Here is a 26,521-nt window from a genome sequence, read left to right as displayed (position 1 = left end):
CGCAATCGGGTCCTTCCCCGGCTTGGGATGGACATTCCTTGGTCCCGCCTCCATCCAATCATCAGCGGGCATGCAAGACACACCGTCCAATCTCTTGCCTGTATCAGGGAGGGACTTCCGGTCCGCGGTCATCTTGTCTCCCCTCCTACTGGTGCGGTGGCATTCCTCCGGGCAGCCTTGCAGCTGCCACAGCCTCCCCAGCTGCAGCAACTCCTCCTCTGCAGCTTCTCCTGCTGCCGCCGCGCTGATGAAGACCCATAGTCCGGCACGCATCTGCCACCGACGCGGATCTGGGCAATCCCTGCCTGCAACAGAGAATGCAAGTCTGACCCCGCACCGACCATCGTTGGGAAGGGCATTTACGTCCCGGGTCCCGTCTGTCTGAGCCGTCTGCCTTGGAATGGCCTTCCTAGACACGATGCCGTCCCGGACATCCTCAGCCACAGCACGCTCGTAGGAGCCCGCTGCACTCCGGCAACGCACATTGTCGTCCTTCCACACCAGGGGAAAATGGCCCTTCTGTGGACCGGTGGCGGTCCCTTGGGTGAATCGCTCCCGCGGGGTTGTACGTGTGCCATTGTGCGCCGGACTGCCCACAAAATTATCTTTATCGATGGGTCCCTGCCTTGAACCAGGCAGGGAGTCCCATCTGGGATGCCATTGTGGCGAACAGCCCGAACACAGACAGGTAGACATCGTTTTATCACCCAACACACATTTATTTACAATAATATTTACAAATAAACATCACACACCCCAGTGCCACAGCACCAATCACCCCAAAGTTCTGGCTTCTCCAAATGTCTCTCTCTTCTGACCGCCTTCTCTCCTCTCCTCCGAGCTCCATCCTCTTCCACCCGACTCCAGCCATCAAATGGAGGGAGGCGGCCCCTTTTATTCACACCTGGGCGTGCTCTAGGTGCCTCCCAATTAGCTTCCGCCGGCACTCCCAAGGGTGGCAGAAGTACCAGCTGCGTACCCAGAAGCACTCCGGGTGTCCCTGGTCTTCGTCCCCCCAGCACTTGCAGGTGTAGCAGAAGTGCTGAGGGCCAGGGCTTCTTAGGCATTGGGGTGCCCCCTGGTGGTGCCCACGGGCCCCTATAGGGTTGCGCTTCTAAGCTCTGTTCCCGTGGTCCCCAAAGCCACCAGGGCGGTTGCCCCCTCGTGGTCTGGAGGAGGCGTAAGCCCGGTGTGCAGTGGACTGGCACCCTTTTCATGGTTTGTTCCTGCCTTGCACCCCAGGCTGGCTGGGAAATGCTGCAACCCCCACCCCTCCACCCCAACCACCGTGGTCTGGATTATGCGAGTTAGAAAATAGCATGGCTATTTACTTATTTTTACTAGCTTAAAGTTTTACTCTGCTGGCCTAGCTCTCTTTCTCATGTGTGGGGGTTGATTTGTTTCAAACAAAGTCTTGTAAAACTTATTTGTATGGAATGTCATTTGATTTTAATAAAATTAATAAAATCCATAAAAAAAAAATAGCATGGCATGACTTTTCCATTATTTTGGTTTTTACACTTCATGGTTTTTAGTAACATAGATTTATCTTTTTTTGTAGGTTTTGAACTTCACTTACAAAGTCTTAGACAGTTATCCTTGCATTTAACATTTCATGTACTGAACCCTTTAACCAGTGATATCTCTTAATTATTCTCTTAATAACTTTTGAAAGAGGTTCAAGATGGAACCCCAAATTATAGCCGTTACATTTCACGATATGTCTGGTGGCAGTATATATCATGGCTAGTTTGGCATGTGAATTCACATTCTTTATTAGTAAAGTCAATATCAAACCAAGACATTTTTTATATTTAGTTCCTTATATTTTCCATGATTTTCAAATGGCTAGAAAGATATGTATTTCTTTCTCATGACTTACAGGTACAATCACAAAAATTATAAAATTTGTTTTTCTGTTTATTTGTAGGTCCTGAAAATGATCAAAGGAAAACTGATCCCCATTATACATGTGTTCTTGATGATGGTGAAAGTATACTAATGGAAAATAAGGTATTATTGTATTTTATTGATAATTTACATAAACATAAGTAAGAACTATTCTGTGAAATAAACAGAAGCTGGCAAGTAAAGGCACACCTTCTAGTTGTGGCCTGTGTTGGGGGCTCCAACAGTCCCCAAACCCAGAAAATGTCAAATAAACTAAAATTATAAGGGAAGGAAGGTTTTATTACAATTGAATAAAGAATATTACAGAGCTTTGGGAACAAAGCTCAATAGATAAGGTAGTGAAGAAAATATTAAAAGATCCTTCACACTTCCTCTTGTCTATACCTTCTACCTTTCTCCCTTCATGCTCCTCTTGTCTTCTCCTTCCTTGTGCCAAGTGAACTGTTATACATACTCTACCCGATTCCAAATTCACCAAAGCAGTGGCCACTAGCCTATTTATGCCAAATCCCTGGACTACTTCCAAAGGTCATTTCCAGTTTCCTCTGAAGTTTCTCCAGGTCAGGCATAACCTTACAAAACCCATGGGTTTGTCTTCCCATAGCTCCCTCTGGCAGCACTAGGTAACCCTGCCAGACTGCTGTCCCATTTGCTGTTTTGCAGGGACCTCTATAATAGCCTCCTGTTGCCAGTATTTACAGGGCTAGGGACTGTGCACTCCCCACTGTCCACTCTATTTACATCCCTTGAGTAATTGAGTTATTGCCTTTTGTTTAAGACACATTTTGTTTCCGTTTTTTTCCACAATATAAAAGTTCACCACTTTCAGCAGGGAATTAAAACAAGAAATGATGCACTAAGAGTCATCTGCTTGCATGAGTAATGCTCAGACATGCTTCTTGAGCAAAGTTCAAGTCTTAAATAAAATATAATAAATTATAGTAAATTATAGGTTGAGCTTTTATATTGAGAAGAAATAAAAATGGTCAAAAGCAATTCACTTAGCAACATTTTCAATTTCTTTACCTATTCAAACAAACACTTATCTTTACGGTTTACTCCAGACAATACAATACTGTATGGGCCACTTATTCACTGCCTATTACATTAAATTTTATGTAGTTTAGGACATGCATTTTATTTTTTGAGGCACAGATTGCATAATGTTATTTTGTACATTAAACTGTAATTGTAGAATACAATGTTTTATTTTAGACAGGGCTGTTTGTAATTGTAATATTTTCTTGCATTTATTATACAGTCATGGCCGAAATTATCGGCACCTCTGGAATTTTCCCAGAAAATGCACCATTTCTCCCAGAAAATTATTGCAATTACAAATGTTTTTGTATATACATGTTTATTTCCTTTATGTGCATTGGACCAACACAAAAAAAACAGAGAAAAAAAGCCAAATCTGACATTATGTCACACATAACTCCAAAAATGGGCCGGACAAAATTATTGGCACTGTTTATGGTGTATAAAATCCGTACATTTTGGTTTAATTTTACATTATATTTTGGTCACGATAAAACAACAGATGAACTAATTTAAAGACAAATCAAAGCAGGTTTTCTTACACCTCACTTTTAAAACCGCTGTTTCCAACATTGAAAGGAAGACATTCTGAGGGCTCATATACTTTATAACCTGGGAAAGGAAGCCTGAGCTGATACCTTAGGCTATTGATTACTTTATGGATGGACATCTGTTTATGGCCTGGGAAAGGGAAACTGAGGCAATATCAAAGAACTTTATTATCTGGGAAAGAGTTTGAGCAAAATTCATCAATCACATTGACAGCCAGCTAATCAGGTGCATGTGTTGTGAAACCAAGGCATGACATTTCATAATAAATATGCCTTGGTTTGAGAGGAGAAGATGCAAAGAGAAGAAGGAGAAGAAGAGGAACAGATGAAGACAGCATTGATCATCAGAAAGGCATCATCAGGCATACTCTCAAAAATTCTAGCTAGAAGGATGGAGAAAGTGCTGCCCTTGGTAATATCGCAGGATCAAACTGGATTTATTAAAGGCCGACACCTATCTTCCAATCTCCGACGCTTGTTTAATGTTATATATTCACCAGCAAAATCAAACACCCCAGAGATATTACTATCATTAGACGCAGAAAAAGCATTTGATATGATTGAATGGAACTACCTTTTCACTGCATTGGAGAAATTTGGGTTTGGCCCGAATATTTGTGCATGGATCAAACTACTGTATACCAGTCCAGAAGCTTCAGTTTGTATTAATAACATTTGCTCAGACTACTTTAAACTAGAACGTGGTACCAGACAAGGATGTCCTTTGTCACCACTGTTGTTTGCAATCGCTATTGAACCACTGGCGGTTCACTGCCGAAATCTTAACAGATAAAGGAGATTATCAGAGAAGAACTGGAACAGAAAATTTCTCTATATGCAGATGATATGGTCTTGTATATATCAGACCCAGAAAACACTGTCCCTGCTGTTTTAACAGCACTAACAGAATTTCAAAAGATATCTGGTCTTAATTCTGGAATTAATCTGAATAAAAGTATACTCTTTCCAGTGAATTCACAAGCATATAATATTAGATAGACACCCTACCTTTTACCTAGGGTAAATATCACAAGTAAACATAAAGCTCTTTATCAACAAAATTTCGCCGTCCGTATGGAAAAAATTAAGCAAGACTTGCATAGATGGTCAACCCTTCATCTCACTCTACCCGGAAGAATTAACATTGTTAAGATGAATATCCTTCCTAAACTTCTGTTTTTATTTCAAAACATTCCAATATATATCAATAAATCATTTTTTAAACAGTTAGATTCAACAATAACCTCATTCATTTGGAATTCAAAACACCCACGTATCCGAAGAGCGACCCCTACAAAGACCTCAGGCGGAGGGTGGCATGGCTTTACCTAATTTTCAGTTTTATTACTGGGCAGCAAACATACAAGCCATAAAAACCTGGACACAAATAAATGAACATACACAGGCTTGGTCCGCAATAGAAGTAAAATCCTGCAGTACTTCTTTATACTCCGTGCTCTGCTCTCCAATAAATGTAAGTCATCGCAAATATACTAATAACCCAATTGTGCTTTACTCACTCAGAATATGGAACCAAATTAGAAAGCATTATAAGATGGAAAATCTTTTATCGGTGGCACCGCTGCAAGAGAACCACCTCTTTCAACCTTCGAAAGTATATCCAGTTTTTAATACCTGGAAAAGTTTTGGGATTAAAATGCTCAGAGATCTTTATATAGACAACATATTTACATCTTTTGAACAATTACGTTCAAAATTCAACCTCCCAGCTACACATTTCTTTCACTATCTTCAAATTAGAAATTTTGTTAAACAGAAATTACCCGATTTCCCCCCACCTTGCACCCTCCACAATGCTGGAAAAAATACTGCTCAATTTCGAGGAATTAAACACCATTTTCACATTATATAAAATCTTATTAGAGTCCCTACCTTTCAAAGATCCAAGAGGACATTGGGAAGAAGATCTCTTAATCAATATATCAGAAAAGGAGTGGAAGGTAGCAAAGCAAAGAATTCATTCGAGTTCCATATGCGCAAAGCATAGAATTATTCAACTAAAAATTATATATCGAGCCCCTCTGTCTCGCTTAAAACTGTCCAAAATGTTTCCACGGCAAGATCCAACCTGCGAACGCTGCAACCAAGCTCCTGCCTCACTGGGTCACATGTTCTGGGCCTGCACCCAACTAACATCATTTTGGACCAAAATTTGTAAGTGCCTTTCAGACAGCCTTGGTATCACAATCCCTCCTAACCCATTAACAGCTGTGTTCGGTGTTCTTCCAGACGGACTTGGATTGGAGAAGGACAAGCAAACGGTGATTGCATTCACTACACTTTTGGCACGCAGACTTATTCTGTTAAATTGGAAGAATCCTAATTCTCCTCTGATAAGTCAGTGGGAAACCGATGTTTTATATTATTTGAAATTGGAAAAAATCTAATTCTCAGTTAGATGATCTGTACAAAATTTTTTCAAATCCTGGTGGGATTTAATCAATATTATTTTAGAATAAGAGAAATAACTATTACCGCATTTAATCCCCTTCTCCATCTCTTATTTACATATATATTTATTTCTCCCTTTCTTTTGTTTATTGTTGTCTTATTAAAAAGCCCTAAGCAATTCTCCTTCGGCTAAGCTCTCCTTCTCAGGGGTTGGGTTTGATTTGTCTTCAATTTTGTTGGATTATAAATTGATCTATTTGTATGGAATGATTACAATGAAAATTAATAAAATAAAAATATAAATAAAGAAAGGCATCATGAACTTCGATTGCTAAATCAAACGCCTCCCTGGGACATTCATCCTTGTCATCTGTAACTTTTTCGTAAGGTTTTCCTAAAGACTATATATATTCAGACTTTTCTATCAGTACCTATTTTCTATTATTCTTTGTTCCAGTTGTATTATTATTATTCTAGTAATAAATACCATGCTGCTTTTAACTTTCTATGCTTTGTCTTAATGTCTAGAATGATTGAATTAATAAGTTGGATTTCTTTGAGCACCTGGTGACAGCTAGATTTTTTGCCATTATATCTGTGCTGCGAGGTTTATAAGGCTGAGAGTGAGGGCGCCACTCAATAGAAGGGACAGTACGATAAAAAGAAGGTATTCTTGGCTGATAAATGGCCTATAGTCAAGAGTGTTGAGTCTTTGTATGTTTAAATGTATTCTTGTAGACCAAAAGTAATAATTAGGTCTGAGATATCACTAAAACATCGTATGTTGTTCGTGCCGATAATAAGTAAGTCCCTTGAAGTGCTGAGTGACAGGTTGATGTGTGGTTTAAAGTGCTACGGGTTAATCAGCGTGTGTGTGTCATTCATGGGGCATTGTTGTGGTTAGGGTCTGTGTGTGTGTTTATCTATGTGTGTGTGTGTGTTCATTTTAAAGTGCAACAGTAGACCAACCCGATAACGAACTTGACGAGAACATTTACCCTTGAGAAAACAGGTAAAGGGTAAGTAGAGGGAAATACTACGATAATACAGGCACCCTTTCAAAATTGTGGGTAAATCGTTTTATTTCAAGCATATGATGCTCCTTTGAACTCAGCTGTGACAAAAAACAGGTGTTGGCAATATAGCAATCACACCTGAAGCCAGTTAAAATGGAGAAAAGTTGACTCAACCTTTCTGTTGTGTGTCTGAGTGTGCCACACTAAGCATGGAGAAAAGAAAGAAGAGCAGAGAATTGTCTGAGGATTTGAGAACAAAAATTCTGGAAAAATATCAACAATCTCAAGGCTACAAGTCCATCTCCAGAGATCTTCATGTTCCTTTGTCCACTGTGCGCAACATAATCAAGAAGTTCACAACACGTGGCACTGTAGCTAATCTCCCTGGACTGGACGGAAGAGAAAAATTGATAAAAGACTGCAACGAAGGATAGTCCGAATGGTGGATAAACAACCCCAAGCAACTTCAAAACATATTCAAGCTGTTCTGCAGACTCAGGGTGCAACAGTGTCAGCTCGAACTATCCGTCGACATCTGAACGAAATGAAACGCTATGGCAGGAGAGCCAGGAGGACCCCACTGCTGACACAGAAACATAAAAAAGCCAGACTGGAGTTTGCCAAAATGTACTTGAAGAAGCCAAAATCCTTCTGGGTGAACTTCTTGTGGACAGATGAGACCAAGGTAGAGCTTTTTGGTAAAGCTCATCATTCTACTGTTTACAGAAAATGGAATGAAGCCTACGAAGAAAAGAACACAGTACCTACAGTCAAACATGGTGGAGGTTCTAAGATGTTTTGGGGATGTTTTGCTGCCTCTGGCACTGGATGCCTTGACTGTGTGCAAGGCATCATGAAATCTGAAGACTACCAAAAGATATTGGGGCGCAATGTAGGGCCCAGTGTCAGAAAGCTGGGTCTGCGTCAGAGGCCATGGGTGTTCCAGCAGGACAATGACCCTAAACATACCTCTAAAAGCACTCAGAAATGGTTGAAAACAAAGCGCTGGAGAGTTCTGAAGTGGCCAGCAATGAGTCCGGATCTAAATCCGATTGAACACTTATGGAGAGCTCTCAAAATTGCTGTTGGGAGAAGGCGCCCTTCAAATCTTAGAAACCTTGAGCAGTTTGCAAAAGAAGAGTGGTCGGAAATTCCAGTTGAGAGGTGTAACAAGTTTGTTGATGGTTATAGGAAGCACTTGATTTCAGTTATTTTTTCCAAAGGGCGTGCAACCAAATATTAAGTAGAGGGTGCCAATAATTTTGTCCAGCCTGGTTTTTGAGTTTTGTGTGAAATGATGTCAGATTTGGCTTTTTTTCTCTGTTTTTTTGTGTTGTTCCAATGCACATAAAGGAAATAAACGTGTATACCAAAACATTTGTAATTGCAACAATTTTCTGGGAGAAATGGTGCATTTTCAAGGAAAATTCCAGTAGTGCCGATAATTTCGGCCATGACTGTAATATGCCTCCAGATGGTTGACATACGTGTATGTAAAATGATAAATATAAGTACTTCGTGTATTAAAAAAGAATAGTCGGTGCAATGAACTAGTTGATCCCTAGCAATAAACAGTGACTGTTTACATTAACATAATTATTTGATATGCAATTTCTATAATACAATCATATTTTTTGTAAATTCAGTTTCCTTTATAACCAGAGGTAATAGTAGGGTGTTGTAACTTGTTAGCCATTCTGGATGCAATGAGAAGTCAAGCAAGATGACAAGATGTAATCATTAGATCTTGCCTGTAGAAAGGGCCTGAGCTGCATGGAAAGCTTGCATATTGTAATCTTTTTAGTTAGCCAATAAAGGTGTCATTTTGCTTGACTTCCAGTTGTAGCCAGAGGTAAGAATAATAATAATATCAGTTGGCTTATTTGGGACTAGTCAGTTTACTATTGCAAATTGTTAGGATATGTGCATCTGATTATCTTACAAAATGATACACAGTGGTTTAAAAAAGTTTGGGCATCCTAGCTTAAAAAGTCTATTACTGTGAATAGTTAAGTGAGAAGAAAATGAACTGATCAACAAAAGGCATACAGTTACAGATGACACATTTCTATTCAGCATTTTATGCAAGATTAGTGTATTGTTTTTTGTTTTGTACAGTTATACAGTGAAAAAAGGAAAGGTGCACCATCCAAATGTTTGGCCACCCCAAGATATTAGAGGTCTCAGATAACTTTTACCAGGGCCTCAGACCTTAATTAACCTGTTAGGCCTATGGATTGTTCAAGGTTATCATTAGGAAATGCCTTGTGTTGCAAACTGCAACGCTGTATAAATTCTCAGCAGCCATGGGCTCCTCTAAGCAGCTGCCTAGCACTCTGAAAAATAAAGTAATTGATGCTCACAAAGCAGAAGAAGTCTACAAGAAGATAGCAAATTCTTTTCAGGAAGTTGTTTCCTCAGTTCGTAATGATATTAATAAATGACAGTTAACAGGAACAGTGGATGTCAAGTTGAGGTCTGGAAGACCAAGAAAACTCTCAGAAAGAACTGCTCGTTGGATTGCTAGAAAGGCAAATAAAAACCCCTGTTTGACTGCAAAAGACCTTCGAGAAGGTTTATCAGACTCTGGAGTGGTGGTGCACTGTTCTACTGTGCAGCAACACCTGAACAAATATGACCTTCATGGTAGAGTCAGCAGAAAAAAACCTTTCCTGCATCCTAGCCACATCCTAGCCTGAAGTTTGCAAATGAACATCTAAACAAGCTTGGTGCATTTTGGAAACAAGTCCTGTGGACTGATGAAGTCCAAATAGAACTTTTTAGCCACAATGTGCAAAGGTTTTTTTGGAGGAAAAAGGTTGCTGAATTCCAGGAAAAGAACACATCTTCAACTATTAAGCATGGGGATGGATCAATCATGCTTTAGGCTTGTGTTGCAGCCAGTGGCACAGGAAACATGTCATTGGTAGAGGGAAGAATGAATTCAAATAAATACCAGCAAATTCTGGAAGCAAACATAATACCATCTGTAAAACAGTTAAAAAGAGGATGGGTCCTACAAGAAGATAATGATCAGAAACTCACCTCAAAATCTACAATGGAATACCTCAAAACGTGCAAGCCGACAGTTTTGCCATGACCCTCACAGTCCCCAGACCTAAACATCATTGAAAACCTGTGGAAAACCTGCAGGGACAAACGTGTGAAAATACTCCAAGTAAGTATTGAAGGACTTTTAACTGACTACAAAAAGTGTTTACAAGTTGTGATTCTTGCCAAAGGGGATGTTACAAGTACTGACTATGTCAGGTGCCCAAACTATTGCTTCAGACCCTTTTCATTTTTTTTGGTATTTTGTTCCTGTGAATGATGGAAATATAAATTATTCTTGCTTAGAATATTAGAGAAATGTGTCATCTTTAAATGTATGCCTTTTGGTGATCGGTTCATCTTCTGCTCATTTAGCTGTTGACAGTAACAGATATTTTAAGCTATGGTGCCCAAACTTTTACATACCATATTTGTCCTGAAAAACTGTTTTCCATACTCAAATATGAAGAATTGACATTATGGGAAACCTGTAGTTAAGGAGGAAATCCTTACTGACATGCAGCAAGTACCTCAGCATGTCAGTTTGGGAAGGTAGGGGCTGGTAGGAGGTGGTAAAGCCGGTTGTATGTGGTGTTATGAGCAGGACCACCAGTGCAAGACAGAGAATGTGACACCCTGAGAATATTCTAGGGAAATTGCCCCATTCCCTTCCATGATACTAGAAGGGAGGTGATATAGCTGAAAGAGAGAGAGAGAGAGAGAGAGGTTATGTATAGCCGGCAAGAGACCACAAGAGTTCCTGGATAATTGGTGGCAGCAAATGAGCCCAAGCAGGGAAAACCGGGTCTATGTTTAAGAGCAATGTTTTAGTAGATTAATGGGAAGCTAGTCCACTCAGTAGAATAGGGCAACCATGTCTAACTTAAAGAGTCACTTATTTTCCCCACTAATAGAACAGTCAGCTGAGGAGTTGCCTTCATATTCCAGACCTTTAAGAGCTACCCAAGGATAAAAGTGTTCATGGACTACAGGGACATTTTTGCTTGCCTGTGCTAATAAACTTACAAAACTCAAAATATTTATGTGTCTCTTGCCATTATTCACAATGTGGAGATACATACTTATTTCAGGTTAAGTGTTGTTCTTGTTTGTTTTAGCGGGTCTGTTATATGGAAAATTTAATTTCATCCATCCATCCATCCATTTTCCAACCCGCTGAATCCGAACACAGGGTCACGGGGGTCTGCCGGAGCCAATCCCAGCCAACACAGGGCACAAGGCAGGAAACCAATCCCGGGCAGGGTGCCAACCCACCGCAGGACACACACAAACACACCCACACACCAAGCACACACTAGGGCCAATTTAGAATCTCCAATCCACCTAACCTGCATGTCTTTGGACTGTGGGAGGAAACCGGAGTGCCCGGAGGAAACCCACGCAGACACGGGGAGAACATGCAAACTCCACGCAGGGAGGACCCGGGAAGTGAACCCGGGTCCCCAGATCTCCCAACTGCGAGGCAGCAGCGCTACCCACTGCGCCACCGTGCCGCCCAATTTATTTTCATTTTATTCTAAAATCAAATTATTTTAACTTATCAGTTAAAGCAAGAATATCCAAGTAAGAAGGGAAAACAGATATTCATAGCTGTACAGTGAATATTCTTGTGTCTAAATGAAATAAGAAAATAAACAGAATGTCTTGGTGTAAAAGAGCAATTTTGTATTTCTGAAACAATGTGTTTTTGCCATAATGCCATAAAGTAAAAACTGTATTCACAAATTAACCAATTTTTACTATGATAAATGCACCGATCAGCCACCATGGCCATCATGAGTGTTTTCAATACTTTGTGCTACAGTAGCTCCCCATGCACATTAGTGAGCCTTGCATGCATATAACCCTGTCACTGGTACACTAGTTTGTCCTTCCTTGGACCACTTTTTGTAGGTACTAACCACTGCATACTGGTAGTACTCAAGAAGACCTGCCTTTTTGGAAATGCTTTGACCCAGTTGTCTATCCATCACAATTTGGCCCTTGCCAAAGTCATTCAGATCCTTATGTTTACCCAGTTTTCCTGATTCCAACATAACAACTTCAGGAACTTACTGTTCAGTTGCTGCCTACAGCTTGACAGGTGCCATTGTAACAAGATAATATTCACCTGTCAGTGGTTTTAATGTTGTGGCCGACTGGCATAATATTACTTTTGTAAACATGATCTATTTTTTTTTTTTTTTTAATTTATTTATTGTTATTCAGGAGACTGAAACTGCTCATTTCGTACTGATTGCTGGAGAGCCAATAAAGGAGCCAATTACAAAGCATGGTAAGACAAACACAGAGCATATCAGTTAAAACCTGCCTTCTACTGGGGCAATGCTAGGGAGAATGTCAAAGTAGGCTGCATTAACCATTGCAAATAAGGTAATCTAGTAATCTAAAAGTTGTATTATCTCATGTTAAAAGTGTTGTAATCATAAACAAAAAAACTTTTGTTTATTTTTGAAAGCACTGCAAAAATGTATTGAGAGTTACCATATTTGTAACAGTTCATCATTTACATGTCCTTGTTATCTATTATAACAAAGTAATCTTTAGGGCAAATCAAATTTGAGTTAAAAGTTTGCATGATGCCTTAGCATTAAACTTTTGCCGTAGCATTTAAAATACCCCATACTTGGCCAATTTTGATCCTGATTTTATTTTTCAAAAATCTTGAAATTATTGAACATGTCCATACCATTAACATGATTGTTACAATCTATAAATATGATCCTGAATGTGAAAGGAGCTACAGTGCATTCAGAAAGTTTTCAGACTCCATCACTTTTTCACATTTTGTTATGTGCAGCCCCTTGCTAAAATCATTTAAATTATTTTTTCCCTCAGCAAGCAATGCTCAATACTCCAGAATGACAAAGTAAAAACAGGATTTTGCAGATTTATTAAAATTAAAAAAAAATGTCACACTGTCATGAGTATTCAGACCCTTTTCTATGCCATTTGTAAGAACTTAGTGACAGGATAGACTTGAGTTGTGGAAAGCTACAAAAATTCTGCAGCATTGAAGGTTCCCAAGAGCACAGTGACCTCTATAATTCTTAAATGGAAGACATCTGGAACAAGCACAACTAACTCTTCATAGAGTTGGCTGCCTGCCCAAATGGTACAATCAGGGGAGAAAGGCCTTGTTAAAAGAAATGCCCCTGAACCTAATGGTCATTCTGCTTGTTCTCCAGGGAACCTGTGTGTAGGTAAGAGAGACTTTCAGGAGGACAACCATCCTTTCAGCACTCAATATGATTTGAGCTTTATGACAGAGTGGCCAGGCAAAAGCCTCTTTTTCATTTGGCCATGATTCAAAGTGTCAGGTCGGGAGGAAGCCAGTGGTATGGCATGGTGGTTGTTTTTCAGCGGTAGGGACTGTGAGACTAGTCAGGGTTGAGGGAAACTATATGGAGCAAAATACAGAGATATCCTTAAGGAAAAACCTGCTCTAGAGCACTCTCTGCTTCACACTAGGCCAAAGGTACAACTTCTAAGAAGACAATAACTATTAAGTACAAAGCAAATACAATGCACAAGTAGCTTAGGGACAGCTCTGTGAATGTCCTTGACTGTCCTACCAACAGACCAGACTTGAACTCAATCAAATATCTGTGGAGAGACCTGAAAATAGCTATCCGCTAACAATCTCCGTTCAAGCTGACAGAGATGGGACTTAATGTATAAAGTCGTGTATAGAATTCACACTAAATAATGGCATATGGACAAAAGCAGAAATGTGAGTACACACTAAAAAATCCAGATGCATAAATCTGTGTGTATGCCAACTTCCACGTTCTTCCGCTACATAAATCCCAGTCAGTGTGAAATGTAACGCATGTGCACACGCCTGCCACCCCATCCTACTCCTCCCAGAATTACGCCTCTTTGAATTACATATCAATATAAATAGCTCCTTAAGTTCAGTTTTCTGTGAAAAGACAATGGCAAAAGCTCGGGAAATAAACAAGAATTTCAGCGAATACCAAGTGGAGGCAAGGTAAAACATACTATTTGTTGGTTTAAGCAGTGGTACTGTATAAACAACAACAGGATGTTGATTGAATGACATAGAGCAGTGGACAAACTTGAAAGTTCAAGTTGAGAAAGTCGCACAGTGCCCAAAATAAATAAGAAGTGGTCAGATATCAAAGTTGCTGTGAAAAGGTGAGTCGTAGACCACCGTCTGAGTGTCATATAGAAGTGTATTAGGGTACAGAGAAAAGAAAAAAAAATAGGGACACAGTGGAAAGAAATGTCAATTATAATCTCGAAATTTCCACTTTAATCACGTAGTTTATTTTGTCATTAAAGTAGAACGTCACAAACTTCATCTTGAAATTGTTTAATTTAAAAGTTTCTCAAATCCTATCTTAACTAAAGTAGCATGTTAAATGCTTTGTATTCTATGTGTTCTTTATACTATATGTGTGTGAATCACTACGTGCTTCTTAAACAGGATTTTTCTTTCTGACAGGACACATAATACATTATATTAATGATATTACATCTGTCTGAACAATTTAAATACTAAGGTGTATACTTGATATTATTTTCATTATGCTAGGAATTAAAGCATGTATTAAACATGGGAGCACAGTGGCGCAGTAGTAGCGACAAGCTGGTGCCCCATCCAGAGATTGTTCCTGGCTTGCTGTGCTGTGCGTGACCCTCGATGAAATAAATTATTCCAGCAGTACTCTCTCTTTCAAATGTACTAACCCCCAATTCCTGTCCTTCCTTTTCTTTCTCCAAGTAACCAGTCGCCACACAATAATAAATGTCAAGCCGTCTGTAAGCTTAGAACACCAGTTCTTCAAAATGTTTAAGGAACATTAAACTATCTTCGTAGTACATGTTTAATTATTCCATCCATCTATCCATCCAGGGTTGCACCAGTCCCAGCATGCATAAAGCGCGAGGCAGAAACAATCCCTGAACGGGGCGCCTGTTCATCGCTACCTCTGTGCCACCGTGCCCACACGTTTAATTATTAACAGTATACATAATTTAAATGAAGTTAAAAATTGATCTGTATAATGTAATATACATACTTTACTGCATTTCATCTTAAAATGATGAATGATGAGCTACAAGAACATAGTGCTTGGAAATCTAAATCGACTTAGAAGCCAGTTGTCATCATATGTAAATACCCGCTCTCTTCTATTGAATTGAATTGAATTCCTTTATTGTTATTGTATGGTACAATGAGATTCAATATGCAAATCCTCCATAAACTTATTTTCTTATCTATACTAATAAAAGGCAAAGCCCTCACTGACTCACTGACTGACTGACTGACTGACTCATCACTAATTCTCCAACTTCCCGTGTAGGTGGAAGGCTGAAATTTGGCAGGCTCATTCCTTACAGCTTACTTACAAAAGTTAGGCAGGTTTCATTTCGAAATTCAAAGCGTAACGGTCATAACTGGAACCTCTTTTTTGTCCATATACTGTAATGGACTGCAGCTCACTGGCCGTGGGAGGCGGAGTTGCGTATCACGTCATCACGCCTCCCACGTAATCACGTGAACTGACTGTGAACGCAGTACGTACCCAAAGAGCACTGAAGAAAACATTCATTACACAATTGAGAAGGCAGCGAAACAATAAGAAGTGAAGCACGGTGTAAACCGTAAGTTTAAATTAAGTTTATAGAAACGCTCCCGCTGCCGTTTGCAATACCATATTCGCGAGATACAAGTTTAATGAGAAGACACGAGGTATAAACGAGATTTGGATCACTTTGTAACGGAGTTAAAATTGCTGTAGCGAGAAATTTTGAAGTGCCGGGTCTTAGCTAACATTAAATAAAGCCGTGGACATCGCAAAATCACACAAGAGAGCGGCTCACGTGAACTGACTGAACGCAGCAGGAGTGATCACTTCGCTACTGCGGAAACAAAGCACAGTGTAAACTGTAAGTTTAAATTAAGTTTATAGAAACGCTCCCGCTGCCGTTTGCAATACCATATTCGCGAGATACAAGTTTAATGAGAAGACACGACGTATAAACGAGACTTTGGATGACTTTGTAACGGAGTTAAAATTGCTGTAGCGAGAAACTTTTAAGTGCCGGGTCTTAGCTAACATTAAATAAAGCCGTGGACATCGCAACATCATACAAGAGAGTGGCTCACGTGAACTGACTGAACGCAGCACGTCGGAAACAAAGCACCGTGTAAACCTAAAGTTTAAATTAAGTTCATAGACCTACAAAAGGTTGCCATTGATTTGAGGCAAGATTGCTTTTCTCCTGTACAACTATACGTTGCATTCTCAAGAGTGTGCTTGCACGGCTTGGTCATATTACAACCGGAGTGCTGAACTGACAACGTGGTATACAAAGAGAACTATAACAATCGTAATATGTATATATATATATATATCTATACTAATAAAAGGCAAAGCCCTCACTGACTCACTCATCACTAATTGTCCAACTTCCCGTGTAGGTGGAAGGCTGAAATTTGGCAGGCTCATTCCTTACAGCTTACTTACAAAAGTTAGGCAGGTTTCATTTTGAAATTCTACGCGTAATGGTCATAACTGGAACCTCTTTTTTGTCCATATACTGTAATGGAGGAGTGGGAGTCACGTATCGCGTCATCACGCCTCCTACGTAATCACGTGAACTGAAAACAAGGAAGAGATTTACAGCACGACTCAAACGTGGGAACGAAGGTAAATGACGTTAATTGTTCAGTGTCTTTTAATACTGTGTAAGCATACATATTAACACATGTGCAATTAAACGTGTGCATTTATGGGGTGATTTCTCAGGCTTAAAAGCTCGCCTTTTATTAAAAAGGTAAATGCAAACAGTTTTTATTCTGAAGAGCACAAACCACGTTAGATTTCAGCCGTTAAACGCACAAAAATGTCGGTACACCAGATAAATAAGCGCAACATATCATCAGTTGTATTGTATGCTTACAATACATATAGAAATGTATTAATCGTTAACTAATAGTATGGGATGGTGTTTTTCGACTCGCGCCTTCATTTAAAAGATTGTATGTCTTGGTGGGTTTGTGTAGCTTATTGTCAATATCTTTACACCTCTTTTTAAGACTTATTGACTGAAACGGGCTTTCACGAAAAAAGTTAGGGCTTTGCTACAGGATACACCCTCCACAAGTTAAGGAAGTAAAAATAAAGGTATATATTTCTGTTTTATTTAAACCTTTTAAGTTCGTATGCATAGCCCCATTGGCTGTTTTAGTTTTTTTTTTCTTTCTTCAGTAATATTTAATCTCCTTAAAGAAAAACAACATATGCATTTTACTTTTTTTGTATCTCTTTAGTAATATTTTAGTGTAAAAGGATAACCAGTATTTAAACCTTTTATGTTACTTTATAAAGTTATTTTACACAATGTTGAAAAATTAATAAGAAAGCTACATATTTTGGCAGCTGCTGCTTTAATTTTCAATGAAATGAAAAAAGCTCTCCAAGAGAAAACCTCAATGAAGAAGAAACAGTTTGCACTATCTAAAAAGGAGAAACCCTCATTTATAAAGGTTTGCTGCAGATGACTTAACTGAAAATAAGTGAATAGTTCCTATGTGTATAATACATATTTATCTATTTGACTTATGCCTTTATTCCAGCAACTTGCAACATCTGAGGTACAATTTGTTACATTACTTTTGTTTTTTGCAGCACAGGCAGGTGAAGTGACTTCCTCAGGGTCACACAGTGGTGTCAGTACCAGGATTTGAACTGACAAGCTCCGGGTTTGCTGAAATATTACTGAAGAAAGAAAAAAAAACGAAAACGGGCAAATGGGGCTATGCATACAAATGTCCATCCATCCATTATCCAACCCGCTATATCCTAAATACAGGAGCCAATCCTTGCCAACACAGGGCACAAGGCAGGAAACAAACCCTGGACAAGGTGCCAGCTGACCACAGGACGCACACACCCACACACCACAGACAATTTAGAATCGCCAATGCACCTAACCTGCATGTCTTTGGACTGTGGGAGGAAACCGGAGTACACGGTGGAAACCCAGACAGACACGGGGAGAACATTCAAACTCCACGCAGGGAAGCGAACCTGGGTCTCCTAACTGGCACCTTTCACTGTGCCACCATACCGCCCGCATACAAACTTAAAAGGTTTAAATAAAACAGAAATATATACCTTTATTTTTACTTCCTTAACTTGTGGAGGGTGTATCCTGTAGCAAAGCCCTAACTTTTTTCATGAAAGCCCCTTTCAGTCAATAAGCCTTAAAAACAGGTGTAAAGCTAAACTTGCAGCACCGCTATTCAATTACACTTGCCTAACGCCTCTCCTAAGGGGAGATACTGTGGGATCTGGGCATCCGTCAAAGCACCAATCACAGGCCCGATTAGAAAGCGGGAAGCTGTGATTTATCGTCTCCCTCCCATGTAACAATCACAGCCCGTGTTACAACGCACTATGTATGTATGTGTATATGTATATATATGTATGTGTGTGTGTATGTATGTGTGTATATGTATGTGTATATATATGTTGATATGTGTGTGTATGTATATATATATATGTATATATATATATATATATATATATATATATATATATATATATATATATATATATATGTGGATGTGTATATGTATATATATATATGTATATATATGTATATGTAGATATGTGTATATGTAGATATGTATATATATGTATATGTATATATATGTTTACATAACCTCTTTAACACACTACTTCTCCGCTGCGAAGCGCGGGTATTTTGCTATAAAATGATAAAATAACAGCAACAATAAAAATAATAATAGGATAAAAACAATGAAAAATATACAATATGAAAGCATAAGTACAATAAACGTACGTACATATTTTGCCGATAGTGAAAATGGTTCATAAAGTGGCTCAGGTTGTGCAATATATCAAATGTGGTGAAAGTTTACAGTGAAGTAATTGTGGTTATATGTACAAACAGTTCTAGTAGGAGCACTTGACAGAATGATTGTGTTTAGGGCTCTTGGGATGAAACTGTTTCTGAACCACGAGTTCCCTACAGGAAAGGCTCTGAAGCATTTGCCGTTTGGAAGCAGTTCAAACAGACTGTGCACATGGATGCGGCAGCATGTCAGATACTGTATCCCGATAATCCTGCTGCTGTAGAGCTGTGATTCCACTCTCAGATACAGTGGGTTAAATACTCTGAATGGTGCAATGAGAATATCAATGCTAAAGCAGCTATGGTATTTGGAATAGCTTGGCCATTCCGTGGACCATTATATTGTTACAGGTTGATTACAATCAAATGCCTTAAACTAATAAATGATATGCGGTTAATTTCAGTGTATTTGATAAAGCCGCATCAGGTATGTGAATTCAAAAAATAAAGTGAAGCCATGCAGGAGCAGTAGCACTGTTTTGACGCTTGGTGCAGCCAGTTTGCAAAACCAAGCCAAAAACTTGCATACTCAATAGTTTGAACTGGAGTGAGAATGTGAGTGGCTTTATGCAACATTTTTGTGTGTACGCACCATTTAAACATGAGGCCTCTGGACTGGATCTGCCAAAAAGAGTGGCTGAATAATCTCCAGATAGATGTGTGCAAAGCTTGCTGTCTCATACCTAGAAAGATTCCATGCCTTAATTACTGCTAAAGGGGCTTCAGCTAAGTGCCAAGTAAAGGTTCTGAATACTTGTGACAGTATAATATTTCTGGTATTTTTAATAAATTTTCAAAAATGTCTAAAATCCTGCTTTTTTTGGTCATTCTGAACAAATGAGTGTTGCTTGATGAGGAGAAAAATTAATTTTAATGGTTCTAGCAAACACTGCAGCATAAATCTGAAAAAAATGATGGAGTCTGAATACTTTCTGAATGTGGTCTATTATAATGAAACTAACTCAGGGTTTATGTAGTTTTTGCATTAACAACATTAAAAATAAACAAGACCAAAATTAGGCATTTAAACCTATTATGTTTATTTGCTAAGTGGTTTCCAAAAGTTTAATAACATGAGCTTCATTATGGTAGATGGGCACATAATTCTTTATTTTAAAAATCCTTTGTAAAGAACTGTACATTTATTTGAACTTCATGTTTCACTGCTGAATTAAAAGTCTTAAGACTTGTCAGTATTTTATAAAAAAGAAATGCATCAAAAGCTTTAATTTGATCTTATGTACTTCACTGATTGTCTTATTAGTGGTGTACTATATAGATTCTAATTTATGTATTTATTGAGACTCCTGCAGGAGAAATTTTAGCCACATTAAAAGATTGTGGGTTTTGAGAACAGAATTTTAGTGTCCGCCTGAGAGCTAAGGATGCTAAACACAACTGAGAATGAGATTCTCCCTTTTTTGAGGATGCACATTTTTTCTTATTACTTAATAAAAAAAATCAACATGATCCCTGCATCTCTTGTACATTTTTTCTTTTATGATAACAGGCATATTTGATGCATATATGATACAACGTTTTGAAAAATGGATTTTCTCCTCTTGAAAGAAGAATAGACAGTTTATACAATAGATATTTTCCCTAAGAAATCAAAAAATGAGTGTACTTTGTAGGATGACTGACAAAAAAAGGTTTCCCTAATGACCTAGTTTTTGTAGAGCAGCTTACAAAAGCAGCTTGATTCCAGTTTGTCTAGCTTTTATAGGTCTTTCTATAATGGTGTACCATGACAGGTACAACATGGGACACTGTCAGATTGGCTCATGGCAGTTAGAAGTCTCATGAAAGACTTCCAGAAATGAGTAAAAGATGTATATCCAGAAGGTGGGAAGGAGAGTGATTCTGTGTACTTGGTAGGTGGACAAATGAGCAACCCACATCAACAGAATGGCTTTAACTCAAAATTTGTTTTATGATGGTCCATAGACACTGTAGCCATTATTTCCATCTTGTTTACTTTGTGTCCTTGCTTGTTCATTAGTTTCTTGTCTTAATTGTTTGAATAAATGTGTGTAGGCCATTTCTTATGCAAAAGTCAGTATTTAAAAACCATGAACTTGCTGTGGAAATTGCTTACTGTTACAGCATATTTCAACCATACAAAAGACTTTTTTGGTGTTAGCATGTTAGTGACTCCAGGCAGCAGGACAATGAAATGAACAGAAAATCTTAATTCATTGCACATTTCAGTGACTCATTGGTCACATTCTAATGTTCTTGAACTAATTATATCACAATTAACTGACAATAAAGTTTTCTTAAAAATGAAGTAGTAAAATTACCTCAGTGATTTAACGTAGTGGTAAAATGTTGGGCGGCACAGTGGTAGCGCTGCTGCCTCGCAGTAAGGAGACCTAGGTTCGCTTCCTGAGTCCTCCCTGCATGGAGTTTGCATGTTCTCCCCGTGTCTTCGTGGGTTTCCTCCGGGTGCTCCGGTTTCCTCCCACAGTCCAAAGACATGCAGGTTAGGTGCATTGGCATTCCTAAATTGTCCCTAGTGTGTGTGTGTGTGTGTGTGTCCCTTGCTGTCGGCTGGTGCCCTGCCCGGGATTTGTTCCTGCCTTGAGAGAATGATTCAAAATAAATTGTATCTTTTTGTAGAGATTATTATGAAAGCTCACAAAATAATAAAATTGTAGGCTTTTCCTGCTACCATTAGAAAAAGTAGGATACATGACATCTTCGGCCAGTGCTTCAAACTCTCATTCATGAATCATGTGACTGTACAACCAGTGTCTTGCACAAATACAGAGAGAAAGCTTGCATTTAGAGCATTTGGAAATGGAGTAGTGATGGACTCATGGAAAGTGCACACTGGTTCTCTAAACCTACATTTGCCTTACCCCTCTCTCAGCTAATCCATTCAATAAGTACCAGCACAAACTGTAGCTCATCAGGTCATCCTCATCTCTCTCTCTCTCTCTCTCTGTCTCTCTCCCCTTTGTAGTACGTCAGCTTATATTAAATGGAAAGTGGATATCCAAAACAGTGAAACTTTATTTAGCAAAAAATACCATAAAGGAAACATAGACATCAATAATGGATTCACTCCAGTGAGTCCAGGGTAAATGCTAAAATAGACCTTTGGCATTCTTGATCAGTTTATTCACATATATAGCATACCTTGAACTGGTATTAATGGAACCATACCTGCCTTCTACTCATAGGTACCAGACATGCAAGTATGCTCAATAAATGTTTTGTTCAAAAAAGAGAAAAGAGGGCAGTTTTGTTCATTCCATCTCTCATCCCAAATGACACTAAAGGATCAGATGCACAGAAGTAGCATTATAGAATAAGACTAGATAGTACTGGTATGCTTCCCACACATCATAGAGCATTGGCATTCAGAATATTATTCATATAAAACATTCGCTCATAGTTCAAGAGCGATGCATTACACTTTATCCATACCTCAGCATGATGTCATGGATGATAAATGCTCTCAGATGTTAATAAATGATTTCATGGATGACATTTCAGATGCCATGTTGGATTCCACAGTTGGTCCCCATTAACAACCTACAATCACACTTGGTACCACATTCTCATGCATTGTCATAAAAAGATAAGAGACTGATTTACCTGAGGCTGCCATATCTGAGTAATCATTGTTTTTGATGCTATGAAAACACAAAACAGAGACATTTTAAACCAGAGAACCTATGGTTTTTTGATTCTGTTGTTTTTTTCAGTTTTGGTATTATTAAATTGTTGCTTTTCCTGGTTTAGACTCCTGCTAGTTTTTGACTCTACTTTTTTCCATCCCTAAAATATGAATGCTTACAGTATAAACATAGAATGAGCTCTCAAATACACAAAACTGTAAGCCACAGGGTAGCTGTCTCTCAGTGACATAAATGAAACAACAATGCTAGGTTAATTCATGAAGAATTACAAAAACATTACATTATATATACAGAAAAAAAGAAAAAGATTTTTTTTTCTGTGTAAGCTCAGAAAGTGAAGTATATAATTACTAATGATGTACTATGTTTGTTTTTAATTTAATAGGTCCTTTTGTTATGAACACTGAAGAGGAAATTGCACAAGCTATCAATGACTTTCAAAATTGCAGAAATGGATTTGAACGTGCTAAAACATGGAAATCGAGATTCAATAAGTGATGAAAGTCCGAAAGTTAATAATGAAGTGATATATTTACAATAAAATATATAATATAGTTTACTTTTCAAATAATTCTTTGTTTAAAAAATTTTAGTACTTTTCTGAGCAGAATTTCTATTATTTTGGCCATAGAGCTACATATTCAATAATATAATTGAAATCATATTAGTTACCATAAAGTTATTCTTCATAGGCAATTTATGTGTAGAAATTTAAGCAAACCTCTAAGCCCTTTATTGTCTTTTACTTCATATAATAGCTGTTTATAATACTTTAAGAAATTTTATTTTCATTATGCTTCTGAAACATCCTAACAGTTCGTCCCATGATATCTATGGTTTTGCACTGTGAAAAGGTCTCTTTTTCTTTTGACTGTTATTTGTGTCTTATTGAATTTAGTTATTAATGGTGAATCTTGCCAATACTGAAATCTAAACTCAGATATCAAAGATTTGCCTGGGGTCAGTTGAAGGATAGATACAGTAAAATTCTTAATTAAGAATACACTTTAATTTGAACTTCCTTCATTTTACATTTGCCTTTCTTCCAAAATGTGAACTAGTGGTCAGGTGGCACTGAGCATACATAACAAGGACATAGGAAAATTATATGAAGGTTGATATGTAAATGTGGTAAAAAATGAATTGTGAGTGATATGTGAAACATGGATTTTGATTAGACTACATTGCTTCATTAAAGGTTTGCAGCAGTCTAAGAAGTGTTAACTTGTTTGAATCCCACACCAGATGGTCTCAATCATACAATTAAGCAAAGAAAATTTTGGCTGAAGTCTTACATTTTCGCAATCTGATCTAACAAAAGAAGCCAATATAAAAAGGAAGTTTAGCTAAGTTCTGATGCATGCGCAGACATCAGTCTAGCAAAAAAAAAAAAAAAGTGCAAACAGTTAAACAGTTTTCCTAGTAACCCCAAATTTTATTGCATTATTTCTAACAAAAGTTACATATTTTGTATGTTCATGCTTCATTTATGCTGTAATGCACACATTTTTAAACTGAATGTCAAAAGGCCTCCCAAACAGTTTTTTTTTTTTTTTTTTTTTTTTTTTTTAACAAGAATACAGCTTGCAACTAGCTAGATATTAGAGTTGTTTTCTTTTTAAAACTAATCCCAGTTTGAATTTGGATGACTAACTTGATACAATTTGTCATTTGAATGGGGCACAAATTATATGAATTATATTGGAACAACAACACAGTTTAGTAATTTTAGTACTGGTAATTTTAAATATTGTAACAATGCTGTTGAGTTTTCAGTATTCAGTATTTATCACTTGGTTTCATATCTATGAAACATATGAAAAAAGCAATAACAGTATATACATATATTTGTAAAAAATATGTTTGTTTAATACATTTTATTATAAGTTTAGAATAGTTATCTCTTTATTTTGTTAGGATCATTTGAATTTGTGTATTATTTGTGAACATTTACATCCCTTGATCACGTTTGGTATAGTGAATAAGTTTTAAAAATACCTGTTTTTATATTTAACATTTTATGAAAGAGTAAACAAAAATATCATACTGATGTAAATAGTTATCTATTAGCATAGCTATTATTTCCTCTCCTGCAACAGACTCAAGTAAATGATACGAAAAATGTCCCAGTGGCCCTAAAATTGTTGGTAACAGTTTGAGAAAATGAACAGATAGACAGTTGTTTTACAAGTCTAAATTTATGTAATCTATTTGACTCAAAGAGGAGGCTTCCATTTCAGTTTAGAATACATTGCTCGCACTTATCTTGGCCGCACAGTTCTGGGTACAGTGGCTATTGACTGACATGGGTGCCAGTTTAAAGTCCATTTATTCTGTGAAAACTTCAAGGAAAGGCAAACACAACAAGTAAATCTTTACTAGGTGAAACATTAGTAGAGAAGGAAGTAGTTTTTACCATGTCTTCAGGAGGAATTGTGGCACAAGATTTTTAAAGCACTTGCCCAGTGTGTTCCACATAAAACATGGCATTTGGGTGCTCTCCTGGATGTACTTCAGCTTTGAATGTGGTTACAATTTTATCATAGATCTCTGTGCTCCAGGAAAACAGTTTTCCACAGACACTGTGATCTTTCTTAGAGCCAAAAAGTGCTACTGATGTGGCATTTATCTAAGCTGAAAATATGCTTTATTTCCTCCTATTTGTGCATTTTAAATGAACACTAAGTGTTACTTGACTAGCAAATTGTCTGTAAAGTGCCTGAGCAGGACACTAAGTCGGAAAGGCTCACGTTTTTGTGAGGAAGAGAAGTCAATAGCAAGAGAGAGGCTGTGGGTGACAATATCAAGCGTGTAAGCTACCCCAACAGATAGATAAGGACTTAAGACCTGTTTTAGAAAGACCCAGGGAAGCAACGCTTGTTATTTCATTTTTTTACGTGGTGCTGTTATTCCTTGCTTTGTTCATTTCTCCCGAAAAATAATTTTTGTAATAAAGGTGCTTTTCATATTTTTTTTGACCTCCTTGGAGTTATTCCTGTTATGATGAGCTGCAAATATATTTAACCAATTTTTTATTTCTTTATTTTTTGCATTAATTTAATCAAAACATTTGACAGAGATTGTTAAATATTACAAATGGTACAATATATAACTTACCCAATATATCATCAGTGTTTTGAGACATCATTATTACAATTGGTGCTGTATCTATCTATTAATGCAAACATTTAAGGGGCCGTTTCAGGGCCACTGGCAACTGAAAGCTATCCTTACAATATTAGGTACTAGCAGCTTGACAGTCAACCACAGGGCATCTTCAGTCATACAAAGAGCGGTGGTGTGCTGGGGAGGCAGCATTAAGAAGAAGGACGCCTCACGCCTGGACAAACTGGTGAGGAAAGCAGGCTCTATTGTAGGCATGGAGCTGGACAGTTTGACATCTATGGCGGAGCGACGGGCGCTCAGCAGGGTCCTATCAATTATGGAGAATCCACTGCATCCACTAAACAGTGTCATCTCCAGACAGAAGAGCATCTTCAGTGACAGACTGCTGTCACTGTCCTGTTCCACTGACAGACTGAGGAGAACGGGGGGGGGGACGTTAACATTATTCAAAGTTATTGTCTGTTTTTACCTGCATTTTTTATTACTCTTTAATATTGTTTTTTGTATCAGTATGCTGCTGCTGGAGTATGTGAATTTCCCTTTGGGATTAATAAAGCTATCTATCTATCTATCTATCTATCTATCTATCTATCTATCTATCTATCTATCTATCTATCTATCTATCAATTAGACAAACTGTTCGTTTTTGATATGCTGAAGGGAAAATAAAATAAAAATTCCAACCCTGACACCTGAGGAGAAAGCTGAAACTCTAGGGATTTGGAAACCTAGTTTCGGGAGCTGTCAGGCAACAATTCTAACTACTGCACCATCATGTCTAATTTACAGTATATGAATTCATAAAAATCATAATTTTGTGTATATT

General features: G+C 38.0%; 1 protein-coding gene across 2 annotated transcripts in view; it reads left to right on the top strand.

Annotated features, from left to right (window-relative positions):
- The window catches only part of pir (pirin), a 120,035-nt gene extending 94,495 nt beyond the window's left edge, over positions 1–25,540 (top strand). For both annotated transcript variants that reach the window (XM_028799802.2, XM_028799803.2), the window contains exons 8-10: positions 1,931–2,013; positions 12,212–12,278; positions 22,955–25,540. In XM_028799802.2, coding sequence (XP_028655635.1) covers positions 1,931–2,013; positions 12,212–12,278; positions 22,955–23,067 — 263 coding nt within the window. In that variant the 3' untranslated portion in view covers positions 23,068–25,540. The remainder of the gene's footprint in view (positions 1–1,930; positions 2,014–12,211; positions 12,279–22,954) is intronic.
- The last annotated feature ends 981 nt before the right edge of the window (positions 25,541–26,521 follow it).

This window comes from Erpetoichthys calabaricus, chromosome 4 (genome assembly GCF_900747795.2).
Source record: "Erpetoichthys calabaricus chromosome 4, fErpCal1.3, whole genome shotgun sequence".
Lineage (NCBI taxonomy): Eukaryota > Metazoa > Chordata > Cladistia > Polypteriformes > Polypteridae > Erpetoichthys > Erpetoichthys calabaricus.
This window is presented reverse-complemented; position numbering and strand designations above follow the sequence as displayed.